Here is a 27735-nt window from a genome sequence, read left to right on the forward strand (position 1 = left end):
TCTGATGCTGCTTGGCCTGCTGTGTTCATCCAGCTCTATACCTTGTTGTATAAGAAATAAGAATGCTAGGATTAAATTTACAGGCTATAATTCAATCAAACGTAAAGAATATATGTATTGCAATTTCTACCATACATACTTGTGTAAAAGCCCAGTGTTCTGGAGACCAATGGATTAGCCCAAATGTCATGGGATGAAAATTAACATGGGTAAATTGCAATTGAATAAACAACATTCTAATTATGATTCAAAGGCTGATTAATTTAATAATCTGAATAGATAAAAACTAAAGGTAAACACTTAAATGTTTGAAGTTTTTAACACTCATTTTCATAAAAAAAAAACACAAAATATTATAATTCTCAGGATTATACTGTGGTTTTGAAATTCTGGAGTTCTGAACCCTGAAGAATTAAAACTGAAAGATTAGTTATAAGAAAACTAAGGAAAAATACTTTTCAATGCTTACACACAGTAATGATTCAACTACAAACGAAGATCAATTTAAAACAACAAATAAGATTATCCAAATCATCCATCATCCTCTGTACAATGACTGTAATAGTATCTGCTGCATGGAAACATTTATATGGTTTATATGAAAACACTGAAACTCAGCTCTCCTGGGGAATAATTGTATATCAAATGATACCTGGTAACATCAGAAAAATAAACTTACATCACTGGCTATCTCCCTGTTGGCCTTTGCTGCTTTTATTGAAATGGCATCAGGCATCAGATTATAGCCTTTCTTCTTTGCATTCTCCCAGCCAGATCTGTATAATTTCTTTAAAAACAAAAGGAACATGAGGATAGAGAGTCGATATCAACACTCATTATCTGACTACAAGTGAAGTTTACGGACTGGATCCCATAATCTGCTTTATCATAAAATACTTGTTAATCCTTCAAGAATTTCTGTGCACCTTCTAATTTCACACCTAAATAGTTTAGCATTAATTTTAACATTATATCCTTATGTGCTGGATTCCTCCACCAACTTATCTTATCAAATTCCGTTGTCTTTTTAAGAGAACCAGAACTGATCACCTTCTGAACCCAAGGGGATAAAAGACAATTTGTTCTCATTGGTTAGCCTTAGTATCACTCCAGTGAATCTACTGTTCAAGCCAAATAAATACTACCTGCCATTTAATTCTAAAATCTAAATATGCTCCCTCATTTTTGGATTCTATCTCTCCTGAAAAAGATCCCAATTTTTTGGCTTACTTTATCACCTTTTGGTTTAGTAATGAGACTTGAATCTCTTTGGTCCTCTACAGATCCCAATGTCTCACCACTAAGACAATTTCCCAATTTATCTTTTCCAAATGGATGACCTCAAACCTCCCAACACGGAACTTTACCTAGTATTGCTTCTGCCATTCACATGAAGCTATGATTTTTACAATTTCAACATGGGTGTTTGCTAAGGAATCGGTTAACTTTCAAAGCAATTGGATTCACCAGCAATCACACTCTGATCATGCACACAACAGAAGCCGTAGATTATTTTCACTTTTTTTGCCACAATTCAGTCATGACTTACCTCACTCAAATTCAACTGGTTGACTTTGGATAACACAATTCCTGGTGTGTCTGGCATAACATGGACTTTGTTCTTATCTTCATCCCAAGCTTGAGTGTATAATTTCTGTCAAAAAGTAAAAGAATGATTCCCATGATATTAAAAGAAAGTGACTTGTCAAAAAGTTGAATGAGTAGGGCTCAAGATAGTGGCTATTTTGAAGGCTTTACCAATTGACCGTTTGATGATGCACCTTCTAACTCAACCTATGGTAGATCATAACTCCCTGCTGCAGTTAGATCTTTAGATAAGTTCTAAGCTTGAACGTGTCATTCTGTGGAGTGGTGGGAACTGGAAGGTTCTGTATTGAGGGCAAGAATCCTTCCAAGAGCAGGACAGCAGTCACCTTCAGTCAGGCATCTCTTAGCATTTCACGTAACAGCAGTTTTATCTTTCAGCGTGGATAATTGTGCGAAATATCAGAAGAACAGACTCAGTCCTGCCCAGTTCCACTCCTTCCACTTCTGCCATGAGTGGTCCAGTTGGTAACGCTAGAAAAAGCATCAACCCATGCAGACCATTAGGCTCTGGAACCTATCATGTGTGCGCGCGTGTGCGTGCGCGTGTGCATGTGTGAATATATACGTGTGTGAGTTTTGTATCAGCTATAACTCAGAAATACTCTCACCTAAGTCTCTGGGCTCGAATCCACCTCCAGGGCTTGAGCACAAAAATCAATTTGAAACTTTAGTGCAATTCTGAAGGAGCACTACAATGGCAGCTGCACTCTTTCATGGAATTATAGAATTCCTACAGAGTGGAAGCAGGCCATTTAGCCCCTCGAGTCCACACCAATCCTCCAAAGAGCATTCCACCTAGACCCACTCCCAAACCACTATCCCTGTAACCCCACATTTCCCAGGGCTAATCCACCTAACCTACACATGCCTGGACACGATGGAGCAATTTAGCTTGGCCAATCCACCTAACCTGCACATCTTTGGACTGTGGGTAAAAACCAGAGCACCAGGAGGAAACCCACGCAGACTCATGGAGAATGTACAAACTCCACAAAGACAGTACCTGAGGGTGGAGTCAAACCCGGGTCCCTGGCACTGTGAGGCAGAGGTGCTAACCACTGAGGCACCGTGCCACCCTACGTGAGATCTGCAGATGGAATTGGAAAATTCTATGCACTATTTTGATAGAGCAAGGGGTGTTATCCCTGGTGTGTGTCCTGGACAATATTTATCCATCAATCAACATCACAATGCAAGCAGATTGTTTGGTCAGTATCAACTGCTGTTTGTGGGGATTTTGTTGTTGCAAATTAAATGCCACATTTCCTATACCACAACAAGGACGGGAGCTGGTTAGGTTAGATGACTACGATGTGATGCAGAATAAAGCCAATAATGTGGACTCAATTCCGATACTTGTTGTGGTATTTCATGAAGGTTGCCTATTCACATTGCCCCACGCTTGTGGAGTGGTTATCCTCAAGCAATACATAACTAGATTTAACTGACTATGGCTTCATACCTTACAATGGGGATTACATTTTGAGAAGTACTTGGTTGAATTTATGTGCTTTCTTTGGATGTCTGATGATCACACAGTTGGTTTTATTTGAATGCAAGACTTTGTTTCCGTACTAGTAAGGGTTACAGCTGCAGTTGTACAGTTAGCTTAGCTGCCTACAGCTATGAATGAATCAGTTATTGCTTCTATTTGTTACTCAGTATGCTCAGAAGATGCATGAGAAGATCAAATGACTTAGCTGAGATTCATCTGTGGACTTGTGTTCTTCAGGGGAAAGAGGCGAATGGAAAATTTGTGACTTGAAACTTTAAAAATTGATGCAGAGAAAGATTATGTCCATTGTAACATTTACCTTGTTCATTATCTGTGCATTACTCTTAGCCAAAACCATTTCAAGAGAATCAGGGATGCTTGTGAATGCAAGTTTTTCTGGATGTTGACGATATTTCTTCTCACTTGCTATGTCTGTTGCTTTCTTTGCCTTCTCTACATCCAAGGAGCCAAGAGTAATCCAGCCAAGACCTTTAAACCAGGTATTATAATCCGATTTGTAATTGTTCTGCAGATAGAAATCAGAAAAGGATCCTTTTGAGTGAAACAGTACAAACATGCAGATTCAACAGACTGTTTTATTTGCATTTTGGAATGCCCATAAACAAATGCATAACACACACGCACACACACACACACAGGTGAACGTATGGGGTGAATTTGTATTTACAGATACATTCTGTTTTGTTCAAAAAGCACACAATTTATAGACAGTCAGTTAATGTGGCATTTTATAAATTCCTACTTTAGAAATAAAACCAGTCTGACTCCAAACCAAAATACAAACAGGTTCTAAACAAGGCCTCACACCTGACATGCATTGTCTGTTCTAAAATGTCACCTCTTCTTTACACTGATAAAATCTTTAGTTCTCTCAGGACAGTGACTTCAAAGGAATTCACGGATTTACATATACATATTAATCAATTAAAACCTTCTAACTGATGAAAGATTCAACAGTATCTTAGGTTTGATTAGTACATCCTCAACAATGGTGTGACCCTTTGATCTCTTACTTGTACACTCATCATTCATACTGTTGTCTGCAACATCTTCTCTCATTTGCTACAGCCCCATTTCTGAAGAAGAGTCTAGACCTGAAATGTCAGCTTTCCTGCTCCTCTGATGCTGCTTGGCCTGCTGTGTTCATCCGGCTCTACACCTTGTTATCTCAGATTCTCCAGCATCAGCAGTTCCTACTATCTCCCTTCTCTCATTTGCTGTTGTCCATCCCAAACTATGACACCACTAACCCTGCATGCCCTCTGTGCTGCCAACTCACTTACTTGGGACACGTCCCCAGTTGCACCAAAAGTAACAACTGTGCCACTCCCTCAATACCTGTCTCTTTCTCACTCCAGGACAAAATAGCCCACCACATGATCGAAAGGCTCAAAACAGGTGGTGCTAGTAAATCATCTATGATGCTTTCAGCCAGTAAGTTCCAGATAATAACTTGCTGGATGAAGAGGTTTCTCCTCACCTACCCTCTACTTCTTTTGTTGATTATCTTAAAACTGTCTCCTCTAGTTAATGGTCCTCTTAATTAATCTGTTAAAACTCTTTAAAATGTTGAACACTTATATTAAATCTCTCTGTAACATTCTTTGCTTTAAGGATAATAAGCCTGGCCTCCCAAATCTCCACACATAAATAAAATTCCTCATCTTTGCTTGAATTCCAAATCGCCTCTTTTCTAGAAATCCTTAATTAAGTACTTAATAGGGGTGAATGAGACAGCATATTTATTTCATCCTGAGAGAGAGATACTATCCTGAATTTCAATAATATAACAGATTTATTTCATGAGGTAAAGTGGGTTTGCTTACATCACTCTGTATGTTCATCATGTTCCTGGACAATGCCACACTCATGGCATCTGGCAAATAGGTGTAGTTGTGAATTAGATTCCTGTAGTTGCTGTTGCTGGCCACTTCCTGGGATTTCTTGGCAGAGGTAATGTTGAGCATATCAGGCGGGGTGTGATACTTGGTCTTGCTCTTCTCGTAGTCTTTCTTGTATTCACGTTCAGACTGAATCTTGGCTACGTGCATGGAATGGACCAGCTTGGGGTCATCTTGGAGGCTGCGGAAGCCAACGTGTTTACCTCTTTCCTTCTCATAGGCTGCTTTGTATCTATACTGTAATGATAAAGTAGAAAATTAATATGATCAAGTATAACTGTGCTATACAACTTACAGTTTCTCTTTGTAGTTCAGTGTTCTTGTGAATTGCCCTAATGTGTACAAGATGAAAAGTTTCAATAAAATGCACTTTTTTAGCAATACAAGCTCCAACGATGATCTAAATGCATGATAGTGAGCTCTTATTGTTTATTCCATGTTAATCAGAATCTTTCTTAATTATACATTTTCTTCAGTGGAGAGGTGTACAATGCATCTTGCTTTCTGCATATTTGTTATGATTCTAACAGGTATTATGGGCGGATTATTTTTTGTTCATTCACTCTTAAGATGCACAATGTAAATAGCCTTGTGTATCATCTCTGCTATGAAATTAATTTGCGATTAGCATTTACATCAAAACTAAAATTTAAATAATTCACTGGGACTAGCATCATGAGTATAGAGGCATTAAATTGAAACAGGAGGCCATTCCACATTCCAGCTTCGAAATATTTCATTCAACTGCTGTTTTCTCCAAATAAGCCCCTCCGTAATCACAAGTCTTACTTGTACCCCGTATTTTTTAATATTTTTATATTTTTGAAGCAGCTATTTGAATTCCACGGACAATAATTCACCAATTTTCTTTAGCAATATTTCATGGCAAAAAAAGTGAAAATTTTAACAGCCTTCCATGCAAATTAATATTACTAATCTCCCTTTCATTCTTTTTACTTTAATTTCAAATGTTTTCCTCTCATTACCACCTTGCTGAATGATGGAAATTGCTGTCTGGATTTCCTGATGGCAGTGATGTTGAACGCGTTACCCTAGACTGCTATTACTCCGCTGAAAATGACAGCAGCTTCAGAAATCCAGACATGAGCCATACAGAAGTGCAAACGTTACTGTTAGTGATTCAGTTCTCCTCCACAGGATGTGCTTTTGGGATCCCACCCAAAATGCTTGGCTTAGGCTCAGATGTTAAACAGGCATCAGAAAAAATAAGATGCACACCACAGATACTGTTGGATCTTTGTAGGTTCTTTTCAAAGTCAATAGTAAGCATTATTACTTCACTGTTTAATACAACAACTGGCCTAGTTTTTATGTGCTTTGCCTCAATATGAGACAACAACATGATCCCGTTAGACATTTTGACAGCTTTTTAGTGCTTAAATTAACTTATATTGATTTATATATTTTATATATACAATCCCCCTTTCTGTTTCTCCACTACATTTGTGAACCCATCTGCCATTAAAAACTGTATGACCAATTCATATAAACCGTATTTGCTATCAATAATCCTACTTGCTTAATCTTTTAAAATCATTTTTCTTCTTTGTTTCACAATTCATGATAACAAAAACTGCAAATTTGCTTTCGTTTTGACTATACCCAGATCCAGATCACTTCACTACACCAGTCAATGCCAAATACCACTTGTCAATGTTTTTAATCAATCTCATTGAATTATCTTAAATTCCATGTGCCTAAATTCTAGCTGCCTTTTGAAAATCTATTTTACAGAGTAATACAAGGCAGGGAAAGAGACCATTCAGTCTATCATATCTATGCTAGCAGTTCAAATTGCAATCCATTTAGCCCCATTCTTTTTCACTACCCCCACAATGTTGCAAGTTTGTCTCCTTTACATTACCACCCAATTTTGTTTTGAAGTCATTGACCATTTCTCATTAGCAGTAAGCTCCAGACCATTACCATTGGCTACACGAAAAAGTACTTCCTTATATCAGTCCTGCATCTGTTATCCAAAATATTAAATCTGGGACCCATGGTCCTTGTTTCTGCAGCTAATGGGAAGTCTTTTTTTGTATAGGACACTAATAGATTCTCTTGGCTATGTCACTGACTTGAGCAAAGGAAGATACTAAGTGAATTAGATGGTCTTGATTAGACTATAAAACAAATTTACTCACATCACTGGCAATGTTCCTTGAAGCCTTGGCTGCAACAATTGGAATGGCATCTTCCCGGATATCATGGCCTTGAGCTATTGTCTTTAGCCAGGCTTGCTTATAGCGTTGCTTGAAAAGAAAACATGAACAATAATTTTAGGATAGCTTTGGTTAATGGTTATGATGTGTAATGTAGCATTCTTACCAAGTCATACACAAAATGGTCACACACCATGGAGATTTGAAGAGCTTGAGAATTGATTGTGATAGTATTTCACATTGAATTGCAACTTGTACTAAATAGTTGCCTTGTTATCACGGGTAGAAGAGATCAGAGAACAGTTGGACCAAGTAAAGCAAACACTGAAACTCTAGTCATTATCATGGGAAAAATGTGATTTGATGAAACAAGTCTTTCTCTCCAATGGCCCAGAACTAATGGTCTTAATATTCCTTAATATGACAGAAATATACGAGCACTACTCAACTATTTCAAATATAGGTCTAACTATCAAGAGTCAGTTCTTTTTCGAAAACCCTGTACTGCCATTGGAGGTTTATATGGAATAGGGGCTTATTGGAAAATTAGAGATGAGAAAAAACAAGTATGTCTTGCACTTAATTTTCTAATAATTTGTGCACTGTATACAAGGCATGACACAAAGATAGGTGGAGGGATAGGTAGTGTTGAGGAAGCAGAGAGGCTGTGGAAGGGCTTGGACAGGCTAGGAGAGTGGGCAAAGAAGTGTCAGATGGAATACAATGTGGGAAAGTGTGAGGTTGTGCACTTTGGTAGGAAGAGCAGAGGTGTAGACTATTTTCCAATTGGGAAAGCCTTTGGAAATCTAAAATGCAAAGGGCTTTAGAAATCCTAATTCAGAATTCTCTTAAGGTTGACATGCAGATTCAGTTGGCAGTTTGAAAGGCAAATGCAATGTTAGCATTCATTTCAAGGGGGTTAGAATACTAGAGCAAAGATGTACTGCTGAGGTTGTAATAATGCTCTGGTCAGACCGCATTTGAAATATTGTGAGCAGTTTTGAACCACGTGTCTAAAGAAGGATGTGCTAGCCTTGGAGGCAGCCAAGAGGAGGTATATATGAATGATCCTGGGGATGAAGCACTTGTCATTTGAGGAATGGTTAAAGACTGTGGTCTGTACTCAATGGACTTTGGAAGGATGTGAGGGATTTCATTAAAACTATACAATACTGAGAGGCCTTGATAGAATGGGTGTGGAGAAGAGGTTTCCACTAGTAGGAAAGACTATGACCAGAGGGTGCAGCCTCAAAATGAAGTGACAATCTTTTAGAAATGAGAAGACGAGGAATTTCTTCAGCTAGAGGGTGGTGAATGTCTGGAACTCACTGCCACAGAAGGCTGTGGAGGCCAAGTCATTCAGTGTATTTAAGACAGAGATAAATAGATTTTTGATTTGTAAGGGGATCAGGGTTACGGGGAGAAGGCGGGAGAATGGGATTGAGAAACATGTCAGTCATGATCGAATGGCAAAGCAGACTTGATTGGCCGAATGTTTTTGTTTCTGATTTCCAGCATCCGCAGTTCTTTGGATTTCTTGTTTAGTGTTTAACTCACTGCCACATCTCCCACACCTGCTGAGATTTTCCAGCAATTTCTGTCTTTGTTACCTCTAGTTCTAGGTTTTCCCACAGGAGGAACTATCCTTTCCATCCTGTCAAGTCCCCTCAGGATCTTATATGTTTGAATCAAGCCACCTTTTACCCTTCAAAACTCCAGAGAATACCAGCCAAGCCTGTCTAACCTTTCCTCTTAAGACAACCCACCTGTTCTAGGTATTAGTCTAGTAAACCTTCTGAATTCACATCCTTCCTTAAATAAATAGACTGACACTGTATATATCATTTCAGCTATTGTTTCAATAGTCTCCTGTACAGCTGAAGTACAATCTCCCAACTTTTGTATCCCATTCTTAGCACAATAAATAATGACATTCAGGAGGGAATCCTGAGAAACAGGATTTACATGAATTTGCAAAGGCAAAAACTGATTAGGGATAGTCAACATGGCTTTGTACATGTCTCACAAACATAATTGAGTTTTTTGAAGAAATAACAAAGAGAATTGATGAGGGCAGAGTGGAGGATGTGGTCTATATGGACTTCAGTAAGGCATTCGACAAAGTTCCTCATGGTAGAGTGGTTAGCAAGTGGATCTCATGGAATGCAGGGAGAACTAGCCATTTGGATGCAGAACTGGATGGAAGGTAGAAAACAGAGTGGTGGTGGAGAGTTGCTTTTCAGACAGGAGGCCTGTGACCAGTGGAGTGCCACAAGGATCGGTACTAGGTCCAATGTCTTTTTGTCATTTATTTAAATTATTTAGATGTGAACATAGGAGGTATGGTTAGTATGTCTGCAGATGACACCAAAATTGGTGGTGTAGAGGCTAGCAAAGAAGGTTACCTCAGAGCACAACAGGACATTTATCAGATGGGCCAATGGGCCGGGATTGGCAGATGGAGTTTAATTTAGATAAATGTGAGGTGTTGCATTTTGGAAAGGCAAATCAGGGCAGGACTCATACATTTATGGTAAGGTGCTGGGGAGTGTTGCTCAACAAAGAGATCTTGGAGTGCAGGTTCATATTTCCTTGAAAGTGGAGTCACGGGTAGATTGGATAGTGAAGAAGGCACTTGGTATGCTTGCCTTTATTGGTCAGTGCATTGAGTACAGGAGTTGGGAAATTATGTTGCGGCTGTACAGGACATTGGTTTGGCCACTTTTGGAATACTGCTTGCATTTCTGTTCTCCCTGTTATAGGAAGGATGTTGTGAAACTTGAATGGGTTCAGAAAAGATTTGCGAGGATGTTGCCAGGGTTGGAGCTTTGAGCTATAGGGACAGAATGAATGGACTGTGGCAATTTTCCCTGGAGCATCAAAGGCTGATGACATGGATAGAGTAAATAAATAAAATCTTTTCCCAGAGGTGGGCGAGTCCAAAACAAGAAGGGCATAGGTTTAAGGTCAAAGGGGAAATGTTTAAAAAGGACCCAAGGGGCAGAGGGTGGTGCGTGTATGCAATGAGCTGCCAAAGGAAGTGGTGGAGGCTGGTACAATTACAAAATTTCAATGGCATCTGGATGCGTATATGAATAGGAATGGTTTATAGGATATCGGGTTGGCATGGACGAGTTGTGCCAAAGAGTCTGTTTCTATGCTGTACATCTCTATGACTCTATGACTACATAACATTCCATTAATTTTCTGAATTACTTGCTGTACATACAGACTAAGTTCTTGCGAATCAGGGCAATAATGGATATGCAGGAGTTATAGAAAGGCCATATTTCACAGAAAAGCTTCCAGTTATGTGATAAACTTTGTTTTTCCACAGTCAGGTACCAATTTTAAATTCCTTTAAAATTTCTTTTCACTTTGTGATGCATGTTTATTCAACCTTTTCTTTCTAATGTGCACCAGCGGAATTATCAGATGAGCTGTTAACCATTAGGTTCCTCAAGCCAAATGTTGACCTTTGTGCTGCAGAAATGATTTTATTGCAGGTTTATTGAGAAATGATGTGCAGTTGGCCAATAAAACACTAGCGACATAGAAAATAGATACAGGAGGTGACCATTCTGCACTGCAGGGATTTGGTGATTCTATGATTCACACCCTCGAGTCTGCTCCAGCATTCAACTAGATCATGGCTGACCTTCTAACTCCAAACTATTTTCCCTGTATCCCCTGAAATTTAGAAATCTATTGATTTGTGTCTTGTACTGACTGAATGACTGAACCTCCATAATTCTCTGAGGTAGAGAACTCCAGAGAATCTCCAGCCTCTGAATGAAGTAATTCCTTTCTTCAGTAAAAGAAAATGCCTAGTTGTTACTGAAATATTCATGTGAACTACTTCAATGTTATCCTTCTCGGTACTTACGTCACTTAAGTTATGAGCATTGACCTTAGCTTGTACGAATGGTGGATATTGAATGTCAAGAGTATACTTGTGTTTCACGTCTTCGCCAGACTTTTTGTAGTTAATCTGAAAGTGCAAAAATCATCAGCAGTTGAATGAAAGCCAATGGACCATGCAAAAACAAAACAATTATTTCTGAAAAGTTTAATATTAATATCTGCATCTTTGTGAAAAAAAATCCAAAGAGACCCACATCTAACTTGAGATTTCTTTATTTGCCAATGCTCCCTCATGACAAAAAAGGGTTTTCAAACAAGCTTTCATGTTCATTATTCCTCAATAACCAAATTATCTGAGGACCACTGTAAGAGAATCAGGACACCATTTAGAATGCCCATTCACCGCTTGATAAAATTTTAAGTGGCAACAAATTTAATTTTCTAATATCCACCCTATCATTTTTCACAAATTTGCTACAATACAAATTGAGCATAAGAATTCTGAACAGAAATTTATTACTAGGCCTTATAAATGTGTTATCAAAATCAAGGAGTTCACTTGAAATGCTTTTCTCTTCTCAAATTTCCCTGATAGAAACCAATGAACATTGTGGAGATTTCTGTTACAGAGGGCATGGGATACATTGAGTTCCCTGGCTGGAGGAAATAGGAATTAATGTGAAGATTGAGTACATCAGATATACCATCAGATTTCCACATTATCCTGGGATTTCCCAAATTGACTGTATTAGGTGTGTGCCTGGCTAGGTCGGGGTTCAGTGTATTCATTCAATAGAGATGAAATTCCTATTTTTTTCTCACTCTCACCTACCATTGGGCAACCCACTGTGGAGGGGGAGGGACTGCACAAGAGGTCTACCAATGGGTTTTGTTTGGGAGTTGTTGGAAATAACTCCAGGACAGGTTGACAGATATTTCACCATTTTTGAGGCATTCTCACCCTTCCATTCTCCCTCACTTTTCACCATCCCCAAATATCCAAGTGAACTTTAGGCAGTTGTCCAAAATACAATTTCAGTAATGCCTGGAGTGTAACAATGTTTGCCGCCCTCTTTCTGGTTCTAGGTCCAGCCAAAGTTGGATTTGAACCAGGGAATGAAAATGACCCAGGATAGGAAATTCAAGGGCAAGCCTTCTTCACATTGCTATGATTATCTCAAGCTTCCATCTTGCAAAGATAGAAATCCATATTTACACTTCAATATCATTATCTTCTAGCATTGTGCCATCCATAACAATTAACTGGAGACCATATATCTCAGTGTAAGAACAGAATCACTTACTTCATTCAGCTGCTTGGTGTTACTTGTGGCAAGGACCATATTCACAGAGTCAGGGATACTGGTGAATTTCAGCGTGTCTGGATGCTGACGGTATTTATGTTCGTTCAGGACATCTCCTGCTTTCTTGGCCTTCTCCACATCAAGCGAGCCTAGCGGGAACCAGCCTGTTCCTTTTTGCCAGCAATTGTAGTCTTGTTTGTACAGTTTCTGGCAAAATGGAGAGTTACAGAAATATTTGAGCCCATTTCACAGCATTAAAATGGACAAAGTGCATTTACAGGAAAGTATGATGATCTAAAAGTATGATGCAGGAACAATTGGAGCTTTGCAGATTCAGATTTTTGTTAGGTAAAGTTATGGAGATACATAGAACTAAGGCAGGTAAATGCAAATGAGATATAAATCAGCCACTGCAGACGGGGTTTGGGGGATTCTCAGTTGTCAACTGGTGCCTTTTCCATTTGTGACAGCCATTGCTCCTGGGCGTGATACCCTCCATGGACTAAAAAATAGCAGACCCCCTTTCTCCAATGCAAATCCACCAGGTTTTGCTGAACAGCATTCCCACTCAGCCGAGCACCCAAACCCATTGGCAAATGTCACATAGGTAGGAAGTGGCCTTTAATTGGCCACATAAACAGCTCTATTAGGTACCAGGTGGACATCCTGTAATACATCCTTCCCATAGCTGGCTCACCACCCATGTCTTCCCATGTCACTTTGCCAGCCTTTGACAGCTCACAGGTCAACTCAGACTTTTGGCATAGGTTTTAAACCTATCTCTGGCCAGAGGCAAGACTGAGTGAAGCCAGCCAACTGAGGAGTATTCAAATAACAGCAAAATTCTCTGAATGCTAGAAAAATCTAAAACCGACAGAGAAAATGGTGGAAACACATAGCAAGGCTGGCAACATCAGTGGATGGAGAAACAGGCTTAGCATTTCGAGTCCAATATGGCTCTTTTTTAGGAATGTTCTGTTCCCAGACTTGCTGAGTTGCCCCCATATTTTCTCTGTGTGTTTGATAATGAAGAACATCTGTTCTGGCTGGAAAATGGAAAGCTGCTGTACTGATGATTGATTGAAATTTCTCATTTCATTTGTGACTTACATCGCTCTGTATGTTCATCATGTTCTTCGACAGTTCCAAGCTCATGGCATCTGGCAGATAGATATAGTGATGGATTGGCTGCCTGTAGTTACTACTGCTGGCCACTTCCTGGGACTTTTTGGCAGTAGTAATGTTGACCATGTCCAGTGGTGTGTGGTATTTGGTCTTGCTTTTCTCATAGTCTTTCTTGTATTCACGGTCAGACTGAAGCTTGGCCACGTGCATGGAATGGACCAGCTTTGGATCATCTCGCAAACTGCGGAAACCAACATGTTTGCCCTTTTCTTTCTCATGGGCCTCTTTGTATTTGTACTGGAATCAATAATAATGGATTTAGAAACAAACTGGAGCTTTAAGATTCATTCACTAGAGCTTCCTTTTCATAAGCTGTTACATCAATAATTTATATTCAACAGTTAATTGACATTTTGATTGGATACACATCTTGTGAATCACCAAATAAACTGATTTTTGAGTAGATAGTGGGGGTGATAGGGGTTTGTTAATGCAATTGTCAAGAATAAGACAACCTTAATGCAAGAAGTAGAAAATGTTACAGGTAAAGCCATTGATCATTTCCCTGTATTGTCCTCCATCCATCTACATCCTATCCCTCTGAACACTATTTCCTTCTATTCCCACCCTGGAAAGAACTGGCCTGGGCAATTATAACCTTGGTAATGCATTTAATCCCAAGGTGAACTTTTGATCAAATATCCACTCTATCATCGATACTTAGGTTGATTTATCTCCAATCTTCCAGAGCGTATCCTTATAATAGATTTTGGAAATACCTAGGGCCTTTGTAATATTGTTCTTCACCTCCATCCATCAAGTCATGGTATTGTTATTTCCTTTATGGCTGATTATTTTAGCTACAATTTTCTTTTTCTGCAAAACAGCATTCATCTCACACTTAACCATTTGAAGTTGCAGTCCCTGAAGATCAATGGAAAGTATTTACTAAATACCTCTTCCTTAATTTGATCATCATCTACAAATTGGCTATCACATTATGGGGTGGCAGAGTGGCTCAGTGGTTAGCACTGTTGCCTCACTGCACCAGAGACCCGGGTTCAATTCCACCCTTGGTCAACTGTCTATGTGGAGTTTGCACATTCTCCCCGTGTCTGCGTGGGTTTCCCCTGGGTGCTCCAGTTTCCGCCCACAGTCAAAAGATGTGCAGATTAGGTGGATTGGCCATGCTAAATTGCCCGTAGTGTTCAGGGGTGTGTAGATTAGGTGGGTTATAGGGGGATGGGTCTGGATGAGACACTCTGAGGGCCAGTGTGGACTTGTTGGGCTGAATGGCCTGTTTCCACACTGTAGGGATTCTATGATCTCCTTTCAGGGGTTTGATCTCACAGCTAACAATATCCTTTTACATACACTGTTGTTCTAAAGTTCTGTCTGCCAAACACTCCTTCCATCTTAACTCTGCTGGTTCACTCATGAGGTTTCTGAAATGTGTTCTAACTATCTGTCATTTTAGTTTTTGTGTCTTTTTTTCATTTCTAGCTCATTCCTAACACTCACGATATTGAGCTGCTGACCCACATTTAACACATTCATTCACCTGGAGAACCTTAACTAGTTTCTCTTCCTAATTCATATTTTTCAGTCACAACGACCATGTCTAACAGTTCTTTGGGAATGAGGAAGAGATCACAGATCTGTGAGCATTTACTGAATTAGGCACATTAGGCACTTACATCACTAGCAATACGTCTTGATGATTTGGCTGCAACAATAGGGATTGCATCAGGCTCAAGATGATATCCTTTAGCTAGTGACTTTTTCCATTTATTCTTATAGCAATTCTGTAAAAGATTAGAGAAACTTTAATGAGAATACACTATTTATTGAAGACTTAAATATTGGAAAACATCATGCAGCATAAATATCTGTAGCAGTAGCAAGACTATGATATGTTTTCATGCATTAATTTCACTTCTCTATCTCCAACTCCTTCTGATTTACCTTTTTTCTTTTGCTTCCCACGCCTGAGCTGAGCATTCTTGTCCAGCTAAGAATTGGAAAGGAACCAAAATCCTAAAACTCTGCCAATTATGTCCTGTAACCAATATTAGATCATTGGTGCATCTGTGTTAAGCACAGATATTTTTAGCATCTGAAAGGCTCAGCAATGATTTCAAACTGAGTTCACTTTAGACTGGAAGTCACAAATTAATGGAATAGACATGATGCTGTTGAAGGTCAGATAAGGTCTAAAGTTTAAAAAGTTCCTGCTTTTTAAACTGCAAAATGAAAAATCCCTACAGTTGTCAGTAAGTGTTTAAAAAAAAAACCTTGCTGGAAAAACTCAATAGGTCAGCAGCATCCATGGAGAGAAACGTAGTTAATGTTTCAAGTTGATGACCTTTCATCAGAACATAGATCATTCAGAACATGAAATGTTAACTCTGTCTCTCACCACAGATGCTGGCTGACTGACTGAGCTTTTCCAGCACTTTTTGTTCTTATTTGAGATTTCCAACATTTCCAGTATTTTGCTTTTGTATTACCATTAAATATAATCTGTGACGCTTTCATAGATGGGAGTATTGTCATCACTATCCGTACGCTATAATGAAAACTGCATTAGATTTGTAGAAGATAGTTTTATTTCATGGATCTTATATCTTCTCATGGTGGATACAGGGTATGTTGATATTGTGTATTGAAATAAAAGGATATGAAAATCATGGGGGTGTTGGGGGATGGATCAGCTGGCATTGGACTATAAGGGGACACGTAGCATTGGTGGGGTAAGAGATTGTGAGGGATGAGGTCTAGAGGACCAAAAATCATCTAAAACTCGCCAAGACCCACAGTACTAGGTAGGTTTTCCGACTTGCGGCTATTTAGCATCTGCCTCGAGAGTATGAGAACCCAATTTCACTCCATGCCCTCTCACCTCTCCACCATCTTCACATCTAGAATGAAAATTTATTATGATTTAATGTATTTTTTTACTGAGAAGTGTCCATCAAGTGAAGAAATTTTCCAAATCAAGTTATTCACCATGGTAGCTAAAAACTGGCCCTAAAGTTTAGTTAGGACTCATAGACTGCAGCTAAAAATCTTAAGAAAACACAGTTCAGATATATACTTTTGATGTTGAATAAAAACTATTGAAAATACGACCTTTGTAATGCTGACTTTGCCTCTACAGAAAGACATTTTCCGCAGCTGTCTAATAGATATTCATAAAGAATAAATTGCATATAAAATTGTATAGACCACTGATAAATTATACCACTAATTCAATTAAGCTAATCAAATTATAACTGTAATTCTCAAGATCATCTCTGCAAGTAGGCTGATTAACAGAAAAGTCCTGAATTATAACCGTTGGTGATTATACAACTCCATTTGATACAGTTTTAATATTTAAAAATTGAACAGAAGGGAAACTTAAAAATAATGTGAGAAAGATTTTTGCAAAGGTTCACACCAAGAATGGAGGTGTTTCAGGGATTGCATTGTAAAAGGACAAATATTACTTAACCCTCATTCAAATTGGTATCCCAGTCCTTAAGACGGTTAAAATTAAATAGTTTGTGACACACTAGAGAAATAATTCAAGTTGACAAATGCTTACATCACTGAGGTTAACTGCATTCCATTGAGCTTGAATGAACTGGGGAACGTCTGATGGCAAGGTGTATTTGTGCTTGATCTTCTCTCCACCAGATCTGTATAGTTTCTATAAAGTAAAGTTAAGTTATAAGAAGAACACCAACTTGCATGCAAATAGTGTTTTCAAGTAGTAGCTCTCATAGGGATTCTAAGTTTTGATGGGAGACTGGGGAATCACTTAGCTCATTATCAAAAGTGATAGATCTTGCTGGGAAATTTGGGTAGTGACATAATAACGGGAAGGTGTTTATCAAAGGAACTCCAGAGAGTGCTTCTGAGATACATGAACACCAAAGAACTTGAAAATCAGTTGGTACCAGTAGGAAATCCATTCAGTGCTACCAGTAGCATCACGTCTGTACTTCACGAAGGTGAATATAATGGCCTTTCATGCTGGTCATACCTGAGCAGAAGCTGACATTCCAACTCGCCAGCACATTCTGTCAGGTTTTTGGTGGCTCCCTTAGGCAAGCAGCATTGTGAAATGCAATATATTATTGAAGATTTGAGGGAGAATCTGGTAAAGACCTTCCTTGCCCACAAAAAGCTTACTTCGCACTGAACATTGAGTGGCAATGATATGAAAGAAATTGGGCAGGAACTCCCAAACTGCCTGTAGCTGAATCATGCCCACAAAAGCACAAATTATTGAAGGATAGCGGAAAAAGTGAAACGTAATATAAACAATGATATTCTGTAAAGACCCACTTACATCATTAAGCTGTAGTGCATTGGTTTTAGCCAGCACCATTTCAACGGAGTCAGGCACACTGGTAAACTTGAGTTTACCTGGGTGCTGCCTGTAACTATGCTCATCTAGTACTTGTCCAGCTTTCTTCACTTTCTCCACATCTATCGAGCCAAGCGGACTCCAGCCACTGCCTTTCAACCAGTTATTGTAATCAGATTTGTACAGGTTCTTTAAAAAAAAAGAAATCAATTTAAATATGGAATATTAATTATGCCAACACTGCTACCAAATTGACAGTAATCACACAGCTCATGTGTTTTACAAAGAGACAACAAATTTTAATATAGGTCATCATTTTCCCAACAATGGTGATATTGAGAGAATACCTGTCTTGTTATGGAGTTTTCCACAGCAGTATGCGGTAAATCTCATCAACTCTATTGATAGGAACTTGGGTCACAGAATCGTTTGGCCTAACCATACAGTGGATTAGAAACACAAGACAATTTATGGCTCTGCAGAAGGCCATTCAGCCTATTTTGTGTTTCTGTTGATTGAGAAAAAGCTATCTAAACTCATTCTACTTCCAACTCATAGTCCACAGCACTGTAGGTTACAACCTCAAGTGCTCAAATGCTTATCCAAGTGTTATTTAAATGCAATGAGGGTTCTGCCTTTGCCACTGTTACAGTCAGCAAGTCCCAGACCCAGATCCACACTCTGAATTAAAAGACTACTCCTCTACTTCATTCAAATCCTTCACGTCAATTAAATCTCCCCTTGGCGTCTTCCATGCAAAGAAAATAATACAGCCTATCCAATCGTTTCCCACAGTTGAAATTCTATATTCCTGACAACAAGGAAAACATTTTTGTACTTCCTCGACTGTAATCTCATTCTTTTCATAATGTCGTGACCAGATTGTTATGTAGTATTGTAGCTGTGGCCTACTGATTGTTTAGACAATTCTATTATAATTTCCTTGCTTTTATATTCTAGGACTCAGCCAATAAAGCAAAAATTTGCAGTCTTGACCATCTTCCTTAATTGATTTCCATTGTCAGGGGTCTGTAAACATCAATTCCAAGATGGCCCTGTTTGTCTAGAGTCGTAGAATAATAGAGCTGTACAGCATGGAAACAGACCCTTCGGTCTAATCTGTCCACGTCAACCAGATATCCTAAACTAATCTGGTCCCATTTGCCAGCGTGTGGCCCATATCCTCCCAAACCCTTCCTATTTATATATCCATCCAGATGCCTTTTAAATGTTGTAATTGTACCCGCCTCCATCATTTCCTCATTCCGTACACACACCACACTCTGTTTGAGAACGTTGATGGAACGTTGATGACCTAAGGAACCCTTAGGTCCCTTTTACATCTTTCACCCTCACCTTAAACCTATTCCCTCTAGTTTTGGGGTCCACTACCCTGGGGAAAAGACCTTGGCTATTCTCCCTATCTATGCCCCTCATTATTTTATAAATATCTCAGAATCCATGCGCATTCTCTTGTTTTGTTTCTCTCGGAACTTTCGGATTGAATTCTGTTTATCACTGTGTCTAACACCTGCTCCTATCTAGCAAGACCCAGAACTGGCTATGTTGGCTCCAGGAGTTGTACCGTATCTTTAACTTACCTCAGGAAAAAGACTTTTTGAGACTTTTGCATGTAGAAATTAACAAACCATATGTAACAAGTAAGCACTTCCTCTATTTTCAATAAACAAACATTCAGTTAACTAACTTTTCATACACTCACTATTACAAGAACTGAGAGCAGGAATAGGCATCATAGCACACTGAGCCTACTCTGTCACTGTCATTTAATACGATCATGGCATATCTCATCTCAGCCTCAACTCCATTTCTCTGCCCATTTGCCACAACTCTAGATTTTTATTAATTAATTAAAAACTTGTCTATCTCCTCCTTAAACCAATACAAATATGAGTGTTATAATGGTTTTCATTTAAAGTCAGAGTTAACTTACTTTTCAATCGCTTTGATTACAAATCCATCCTTTTTGGGCAATGCAGTATATCTTCCTCATTGGCTTTTTGTCCCTTAACTACTTGGCCTCTAATCAACTTACTAGACTTCCTCCTCGCATTCTCTGGAACTGATTTGATTCATTGTTCTGCTGTAATTTGTGTTTGCTAATGTCATTGCTCCTAATCTCTGAAACCTTCTGAAGATTTACAATCCTGTGAAAGCCTGACCTTTATCCAGTTCGGGAGCCGTGCATCTGGATTTCTTTCATGTCATCATTGGTGGATAAGGCTACAGTTTGCTAGGCCCTAAGCTTTAGAACTGTCTCCAAAACCTCTAAACATTCAACGCTCTTTCTTTTAATTCTTTAGGATGGTCTTCTGGCCTTTCCAACTATTTATTTTTCTCATGCTTTTCATTACTGCCCTAAAACTTCTGGCTCAGTGTCACGTTTTGACTGTTAATGGTTCTTTGAAATTATTACAGATGTTTTACTATATTTAAGGTGATACACAAATAACAGATGTTTTGTTGATTAATCTCTGCCTAAATCTCCTCAAGAGTGGGGGAGTCCAAAGCTAGAGGGCATAGGTTTAAGGTGAGAGGGGAAAGATTTAAAAGTGACCTAAGGTGCAACTTTTTCATGTAGAGGGTGGTGCTGCCAGAGGAGATGGTGAAGACTTGGTGCAATTACTTCATTTAAAAGGAATCCGGATAGGTGTATGAATAGGAAGGGCTTAGAGGCATATGGGCCAAATGCTGGCAAATGGGATTAGATTAATTTAGGATATTTGGTCGGCATGGACAAGTGGACCAAAGGGTCCGTCCTTGTGCTGTACATCTCTATGACTCTAAGACTCCAATTTGATTTAAACTCTAGCTCAGAGCAATTCTGAATGTGGGAAAATACTATGAACTATCTCTGCAAACTTCTGTTTATAAGATTTGACTCTCTGACTTTAAACAAAGAGATGAATAACTTTTGCAGCCTTCATTTCATTTAAAACAATTTCAATTGCTATTGTTTTCAAATTCTCAGATTATTTCTTTTACATCTCTCCCTGTGTACGGAAGCACACATGCTACCAATTGTGCCTAGCTGAAGTGCTGAAGAACTCCTGATCTGTTTGGAAATTGAAGCCTCTCGTGCTCACAGTTGAAAGAAAGACCATGAGATATAGGAGCAGAAGGAGGTCATTTGCTGATTGAATCTCCTCTGCCATTTGTTGAGATCAGTGAGAACTGATAATCCACAACTCCACACTTCCCTGCCTTTTCCTTATAACCCTCGATTGCCTTATTGATTAAAAATCTGCCTGTACATGAACATAGTTAATGACCCAGCCTCAACACCCTGCATGGTGAAGATTCCTACACATTCACCACCAACTGAGAGAAGAAATTTCTCCCCATCTCTGTCATAAATGGGTGATGCCTCACTCAAAAGAAGAAATATTCTCTCAGTATTTACCCTGTCAAGCCCCATAAGAATTTTATGTACGATTCAATAAGATCTTCTCCTATTCTTCCAAATGCCAAGGAGAACAAGCTCAACCTACTCAACCTCTCCTCATGAGAAAATCACTCCAAATTCAGGGTCAACCTAGTGAACCTGCTTTAGGCTGTCTTCAGTGTCAGTATGCCTTCCCTTAGATAAAGGGACCAAAACTGTTCTCAATATTCCAGCTGTGGTCTGAGTAGCACTTTATATAGTTTTTAGCTAGACCTCCTTACTTTTATGTTCCATTCCCATGGAAATAAAGGCCAAGATTCCATTTGCCATCCTTATTACCCATTGAACTTTATTCTAGCTTTTATCAATTCATGCACAGATCCAAATCATTCTGCGCTGCAGCTTTCTGTAGTCATTCGCCATTAAAATAATGATAAATATTTAAATAATACAATAATAGAAACTTACATCGCTCTGTATTTTCATCATGTTCTTTGACAGTTCCAGGCTCATGGCATCTGGCAGATAAGTATAGTGATGGCTTGGCTGTCTGTAGTTACTGCTGCTGGCCACTTCCTGGGACTTTTTGGCAGTAGTAATGTTGATCATGTCCAGTGGTGTGTGGTATTTGGTCTTGCTTTTCTCATAGTCTTTCTTGTATTCACGGTCAGACTGGAGCTTGGCCACGTGCATGGAATGGACCAGCTTTGGATCATCTTGGAGGCTCTGGAAGCCAAAATGTTTTCCCTTCTCTTGCTCATAAGCTTTCTTGTATTTCACCTGTAAGGTAATTGTTCAAGTTACTGCAGGAGATGGTACAACACAAATACTCATCTCAGCAGCGGAGCAACATCACCATTAAAAAAACAAGTGTATATACAAAGAAAAAGTATTAACAGTTTTGGGTTTTGGTAAGCAATTAATAATAATCTCAACAAACATTGTGACATTTACATTGAAAATTGTTCTTCAGATATTGCCTAACATCCTTCTTTGAAATTTTCTTATTTGCCATTCCACTGCAACTTAGCACATTTATTTTAAGCAGTGTTTTATAAAATAGTGTATGAACACTTTCCAAACACAGTTGTATATTACCTCTCTTTAAAAGAAAGGAAGACAGGATTTTTCTTCAGTCTTGAATTTTCATTTTGATTAAACTTGTTTATTAGTACAGTATTATACAGTATCACAGCAGAAAACTGCAGATATTAAACAACCTAATGTTCCTGTCAAAAAGCATCAAGTCACTGTCTTCAATTGCACACTCACATCCAGCTTAGAAAGCAAAAAAGAGTGAGCAGATGGGTTCAGATTCATACTTAGCATAGATTGGGCAAAGATCTGTGACATGAGACCTGAATTCACCAGCTCACATTTTCTGAATATCCTCCTGAAGCAAAGAATTATCCCTAATATTCCATTACATCTGCTCGGGAAATTTGAGGTAAAAGTGATGATGGGCCATTAAAAAGCGCCTATCCATTAGTTCAGAGATAATAGGAACTGCCGATGCTGGAGTCTGAGATAACAAAGTGTACAGCTGGATGAACACAGCAGGCCAGGCAGCATCAGAGGGGCAGGAAAGCTGACTTTTCGGGTCTGGACCCTTCCTCAGAAAGACCCTTTTCTGAGGAAGGGTTCAGACCCAAAACGTCAGCTTTCCTGCCCTTCTGATGCCGACTGGCCTGTTGTGTTCATCCAGCTCTACAACTTGTTATCCATTAGTCCAAATGTCTTTTCAGGAACATGATGCATAACAGGATGTGAAGTAAGTAAAGGTCACACACAAGCCTATTCCACCCAGAGATGGGATGGAAGTTTCCTCCAAACATATTTCACTCCACCCTCTAATTTTGCTGAAAATGCAGTAGAAATGCATTTACGCTCAGATATTTCTACATGTGTGTCAAAATTGTGACTACAAACATAATACCAAGGAAATTTTGAGCCATGCCTATTCCCTCCATTATGGACTTATCTCCATTGTTTCCTGTTGATCCCTTATCATTAACCTCTTTCCCTATCTCATCTCGATAACATTTAGAGTGTAGTGTTAATATTGTTTGAAGACTCAATCCTCCTTCTCAACAGCTATGGTCCCTGATTCTTGACAGACAATTGGTCCAACAATGGCTAAGCCCTGTCACCTATATAATACCTTAAATGAAATTTCATCAAATACTCTGTCTGGACAAGCTACTTTGTGAGGCTAAGTTTTGTTCTAACCTTTGACCTTCCACAAGATTTGTGAATTTTTTTTTCATTCTGTTCTCCCATACTTCTCATATAAGGTCAATAACTTTATCCATACCACACAACACAAGATGAATGAAAATGGGCAAATAAAGTACTATGAGAGGGAAGTAGTATAATAAAGTACATTTAAAAGTATGAACACTACATACTTACATCACTGGCATTATGCCGGGCAGATTTAGCAGCAATAATTGGAATAGCATCAAAAGTAATGTTACAGCCCTTTGATAAATCTTTTTTCCATGCTTGTTTGTAGCAGTTCTGCAAAGGAAAATGAGCTTTAAATTATTCAAAAAAAGGCTGGTCACATTGGCAAGATTCAGGACTATATGAAATAAGATATATTGAGCTGAGGTGGTATATTATTTGGTGTGTTGTGTAATCATTCTGATTGACAAATAACTCCCATCACCACATATTGTGTTCAGCCCCTTTGGTTGTATCCATGGAGCATTAGACGAAAACAAGGCATCTAGAATTTGGCAAAAAAATGCTGCCATGTTGAAGGGAAAAGGCTCAATAATCTCCTGACAGTATTGTTTTGTGCAACAAGGAGACTTTTTAGAATAATATCTACTTTTACAAGGTAGGCACCATTAGCAAGGCCACCATTTACTGACCACCTCTAGCTGTCCTAGTTTTGGTACAATGGAATGGCTTGCGAGGTCACATCAGAGGGGAATTAAGGGACAGCCATATTGGAGTCCTGTTCGGGACAGTATTTACCATTTTCTGCAGGACATTAGTGAATAAATTGTCTTTTCATGATCATCTGACAATGTCATGGTCACTTTTACCAATACCAGGTTTTCATTTCCAGCAATATTTTAACATTAATAAGATCAAGATTGATTCCATTGGGTCGTACAGCATGGAAACAGATCCTTCGGTCCAACCAGTCCATGCCGAACATAATCCCAAACTAAACTAGTCCCACCTGCCTGCTCCTGGCTCTTATGCCTCCAAACCTTTCCTATTCATGTATCTATCCAAATGTCTTTTAAATGTTGCAATTGTACCCACATCTACCACTTCCTCAGGAAGTTCATTCCACACGTGAACCACCCTCTGTGTAAAAACTTTGCCTCTTGTGTCTTTTTGAAATCTCTCTCTTCTCACCTTAAAAATGTGCCCCCTGGTCTTGAAATCCCCATTCTAAAGAAAAGAAAAATATAACTCTATCTATACCTCTTATTATTTTATAAACTTCTGTCAGGTCTATCACACTTGGAATATTGTGTTCAGTTCTGGTTTCCTCAATATAGGAAAGATTTGGAAGCTTTAGAGAGGGCACAAAGGAGATTTACCAGGATGCTGCCTGGACTGGAGGGAAGGTCTTAGGAGGAAAGGTTAAGGGAGCTAGGGCTTTTGGCATTGGAGCGAAGAAGGATGAGAGGTGACTTGATAGAGGTGTACAAGATGATGAGAGGCATAGATAGAGTGGATAGCCAGAGACTTTTTCCCAGGATGGAGATGACTATTACAGGGGGCATAATTTTAAGGTGATTGGAGGAAGGTCAGAGGTAGGTTCTTCATACAGAGAGTGGTGGGCATGTGGAATGCACTGCCGCCAGTGGTAGTGGAGTAGAATACTTTAGAGACTTTTAAGCAACCCTTGGGTAGGCACATGGTGGACAGTAAAATGTAGGGTATGCAGCGTAGTTTGATCTTAGTAGGATAATAGTTCAGCACAACATCGTGGGCTGAAGGGCCTGTACCGTACTGTACTGTTCTATGTTCTACGTTCTATGTTGCCTGTCAACTTCCTACATCCCAGTTAAAAAAAGTCCCAGCCTAGCCAGCGTTTCATTATAACTCAAACCGTACATACCCAGCAACATCCTGGTAAATCTCTTCTTAACCCTCTGCAGCTTAATAATATCCTTCCTTTAACTGATCAGCCAGAACTGGACACAGAATTACAAAAGTGGCCTCACCAGTATCCTATACAACCTCAACATGAATTCCCAACTCCTATACTCAAGGAATGAGCAATGAAGGCAAGTCTACCAAGTGCTTTTTTAACCACCCTGTCTATATCTGGAGTTGAAGGCTCAGGCTTTCTGCTTCTACACTATCATCCCATGATTTTCCTGCTCATTAAAAGAAATAGCATCAATTATAAGCTGCTAAGTGGATAATCTGAGAACCGGAATGTGAGTCTTGAAATATGTCTGAAATACTGGAACTCCCTAGCATGCTTATTAGGCGTATGCCCTGAATACTATTGAGACATTCAAACAGTTGCACTTTGAATATTGTTGAATATGAAATGCCTACTAACTATCACTTGTTTGTTCATAATCAACCATTGCCACACGGTAATGCAACAACAGGAGTTCTATGAGCCTGCTCCTTCATTCAGCTGGATCATGGATGACCTCAACTCCATTTGGTAGAAAAAGGTGGCTGCAGTGTTTGAACAGATCCAGCCATATATACTTACATCACTGGCATTAATAGCATTGACTTTAGCCTGAATAAACTCTGGCACATCAGGTGGATAAGTGTACTTGTGAATGATCTTCTCTCCTTTGGCTTTGTAGTTGATCTAAATGGAAAAACAAAAATTCAAAAATATGAGACTGATTTTTAAGAAATTGTTAGCATTATACAACTAATGTTCAGCATAAGTTGTTAGCATTGAGAAATGAAGCGTGGTAAATGTACAGGTAAATGAGGAGACTAGACAAATGTTGAGTCTTTCACAAATATGAGTCAGTAGCAATGTTGCACACTATTACATTGCTTGTGGGATGGTTTAAAAAGTATCCAAACATGTAGCACTTCTCGATCTGCCACATGCCACTTGGATCATAAACGTTTCAAAGCTGGACCTTGGTACATGCTTCATCAGCGTGTCTGAGGCCGTGGTTAGAAAAGGTATGGTAGAAGAGAAAAACAATCATTGTTCTTCCTCTTAATCACTACCAGTGATTCCAAAAGGCAAATCTACCAGAACCTGAGGACAATATTGGGATTACTTATGATGCTGTCAACAGTGAAAGGTCAACTGCACAAGATAAGAGCATATGATGTTAACATTGGATACAAAGCTGACCAATTAAACAAAACAGAGAATGTGGATAACGGATCAGTTAAGGTTGGCAAATTATGACTAGTGGAGTATTGAAGAGATTAGTGCTTGGTCTTCAACTAGTTTTAATTAATAGTCATAGTTTGGTTGAAGGGACCAACTGTATTATAGCTATATTTACTGAAGTACGAAGATAAATTGGGAAGCAAGCTCTGAGGAGGATGCAAGGATTATCAACAAAGGGATATTGATAGGTTAAGTCGATGGACAAAATTTGGCAGTTGGAACATAATATAGTAAAATGTGAAATTGTCCACTTTAGCAAGAAGATTAGAAAACCAGAATATAGTTTAAGCAGATAGAGGCTGCAGAATGCTATGGTACAGTGGGACATAGCTTCATTGTTCATTAATAATAAAAAGTCAGCTTGAAGACACAGCAAGTAATGAAGAAGGCAACGGACTGTTGGTTTTTATTGGGAGGGGTCTGGAGAGAGAAAAGGCAAGTCTTGCTACAGCTGTATTATTGAGACTGCTGTGTGCAATTTTGGCTACATGTAATTGCATACATATATTTGAAACTCTGAAAATAGATCAAATAAGATTCACCAGACTCATTCCTGGGTTGAAGGGGGTGTCTTATGGAGAAAGTTGAGCAATTAAGCAATACTCATTGGAGTTTAGAAAAATAGAGGTGATCTTATTGAAATATGCAAAGTTCTAGAGAGCTTAACATGGTAAGGGGTTGTTAAATGCTGGATGGCACAGTTTCAAAATAAGTGACCTCACATTGAAGTTGGAGATAAAAATTTTTTTTTCCTCAGAGGATCATTAGTCAGTGGAATTCACTCCCCAGTGAGCAGGGGAGGATTGGTTATTGACTATTCAAGTCCAGGTTTGACTGACACTTGATTGACAAGGGAGTCAAGGACTGGGGGAAAATGGAATTCATGGAGCCATGACCTTATTGTCTACACAGCAGGGTCAAAAGGCTGAATGGCTATTCCTGATCCGACTTGTTATGTGCTTATGTTGTTACGTTTGCTGATTTTTGCCATCAGAATCATTTTTCCATTGACTTAACCTATGTCTAAGGTTTCGGAATAGATTTGTAGCTCGGGTTGTGGGTGTTGAGGTTGGTTGGTTTGCCGAGCTGGTTTGTTGTTCCGCAGACGT

The 27735-nt window shown here is 39.0% G+C and overlaps 1 protein-coding gene across 1 annotated transcript in view; it reads right to left on the reverse strand.

Annotated features, from left to right (window-relative positions):
* The window catches only part of neb (nebulin), a 255644-nt gene that overhangs the window by 178050 nt on the left and 49859 nt on the right, over nt 1-27735 (reverse strand). The window contains exons 26-39 of the mRNA XM_048598817.1: nt 25970-26074; nt 23677-23784; nt 21733-22044; nt 17841-18047; nt 17091-17195; nt 15199-15306; nt 13487-13798; nt 12377-12583; nt 11095-11199; nt 7191-7298; nt 4951-5262; nt 3423-3629; nt 1550-1654; nt 680-787 (exon numbers count right to left, since the gene is read on the reverse strand). Of these exons, the coding sequence (XP_048454774.1) occupies nt 680-787; nt 1550-1654; nt 3423-3629; nt 4951-5262; nt 7191-7298; nt 11095-11199; nt 12377-12583; nt 13487-13798; nt 15199-15306; nt 17091-17195; nt 17841-18047; nt 21733-22044; nt 23677-23784; nt 25970-26074 (2409 nt within the window). The remainder of the gene's footprint in view (nt 1-679; nt 788-1549; nt 1655-3422; nt 3630-4950; nt 5263-7190; nt 7299-11094; nt 11200-12376; nt 12584-13486; nt 13799-15198; nt 15307-17090; nt 17196-17840; nt 18048-21732; nt 22045-23676; nt 23785-25969; nt 26075-27735) is intronic.

This window comes from Rhincodon typus, chromosome 7 (assembly GCF_021869965.1).
Source record: "Rhincodon typus isolate 14 chromosome 7, sRhiTyp1.1, whole genome shotgun sequence".
Lineage (NCBI taxonomy): Eukaryota > Metazoa > Chordata > Chondrichthyes > Orectolobiformes > Rhincodontidae > Rhincodon > Rhincodon typus.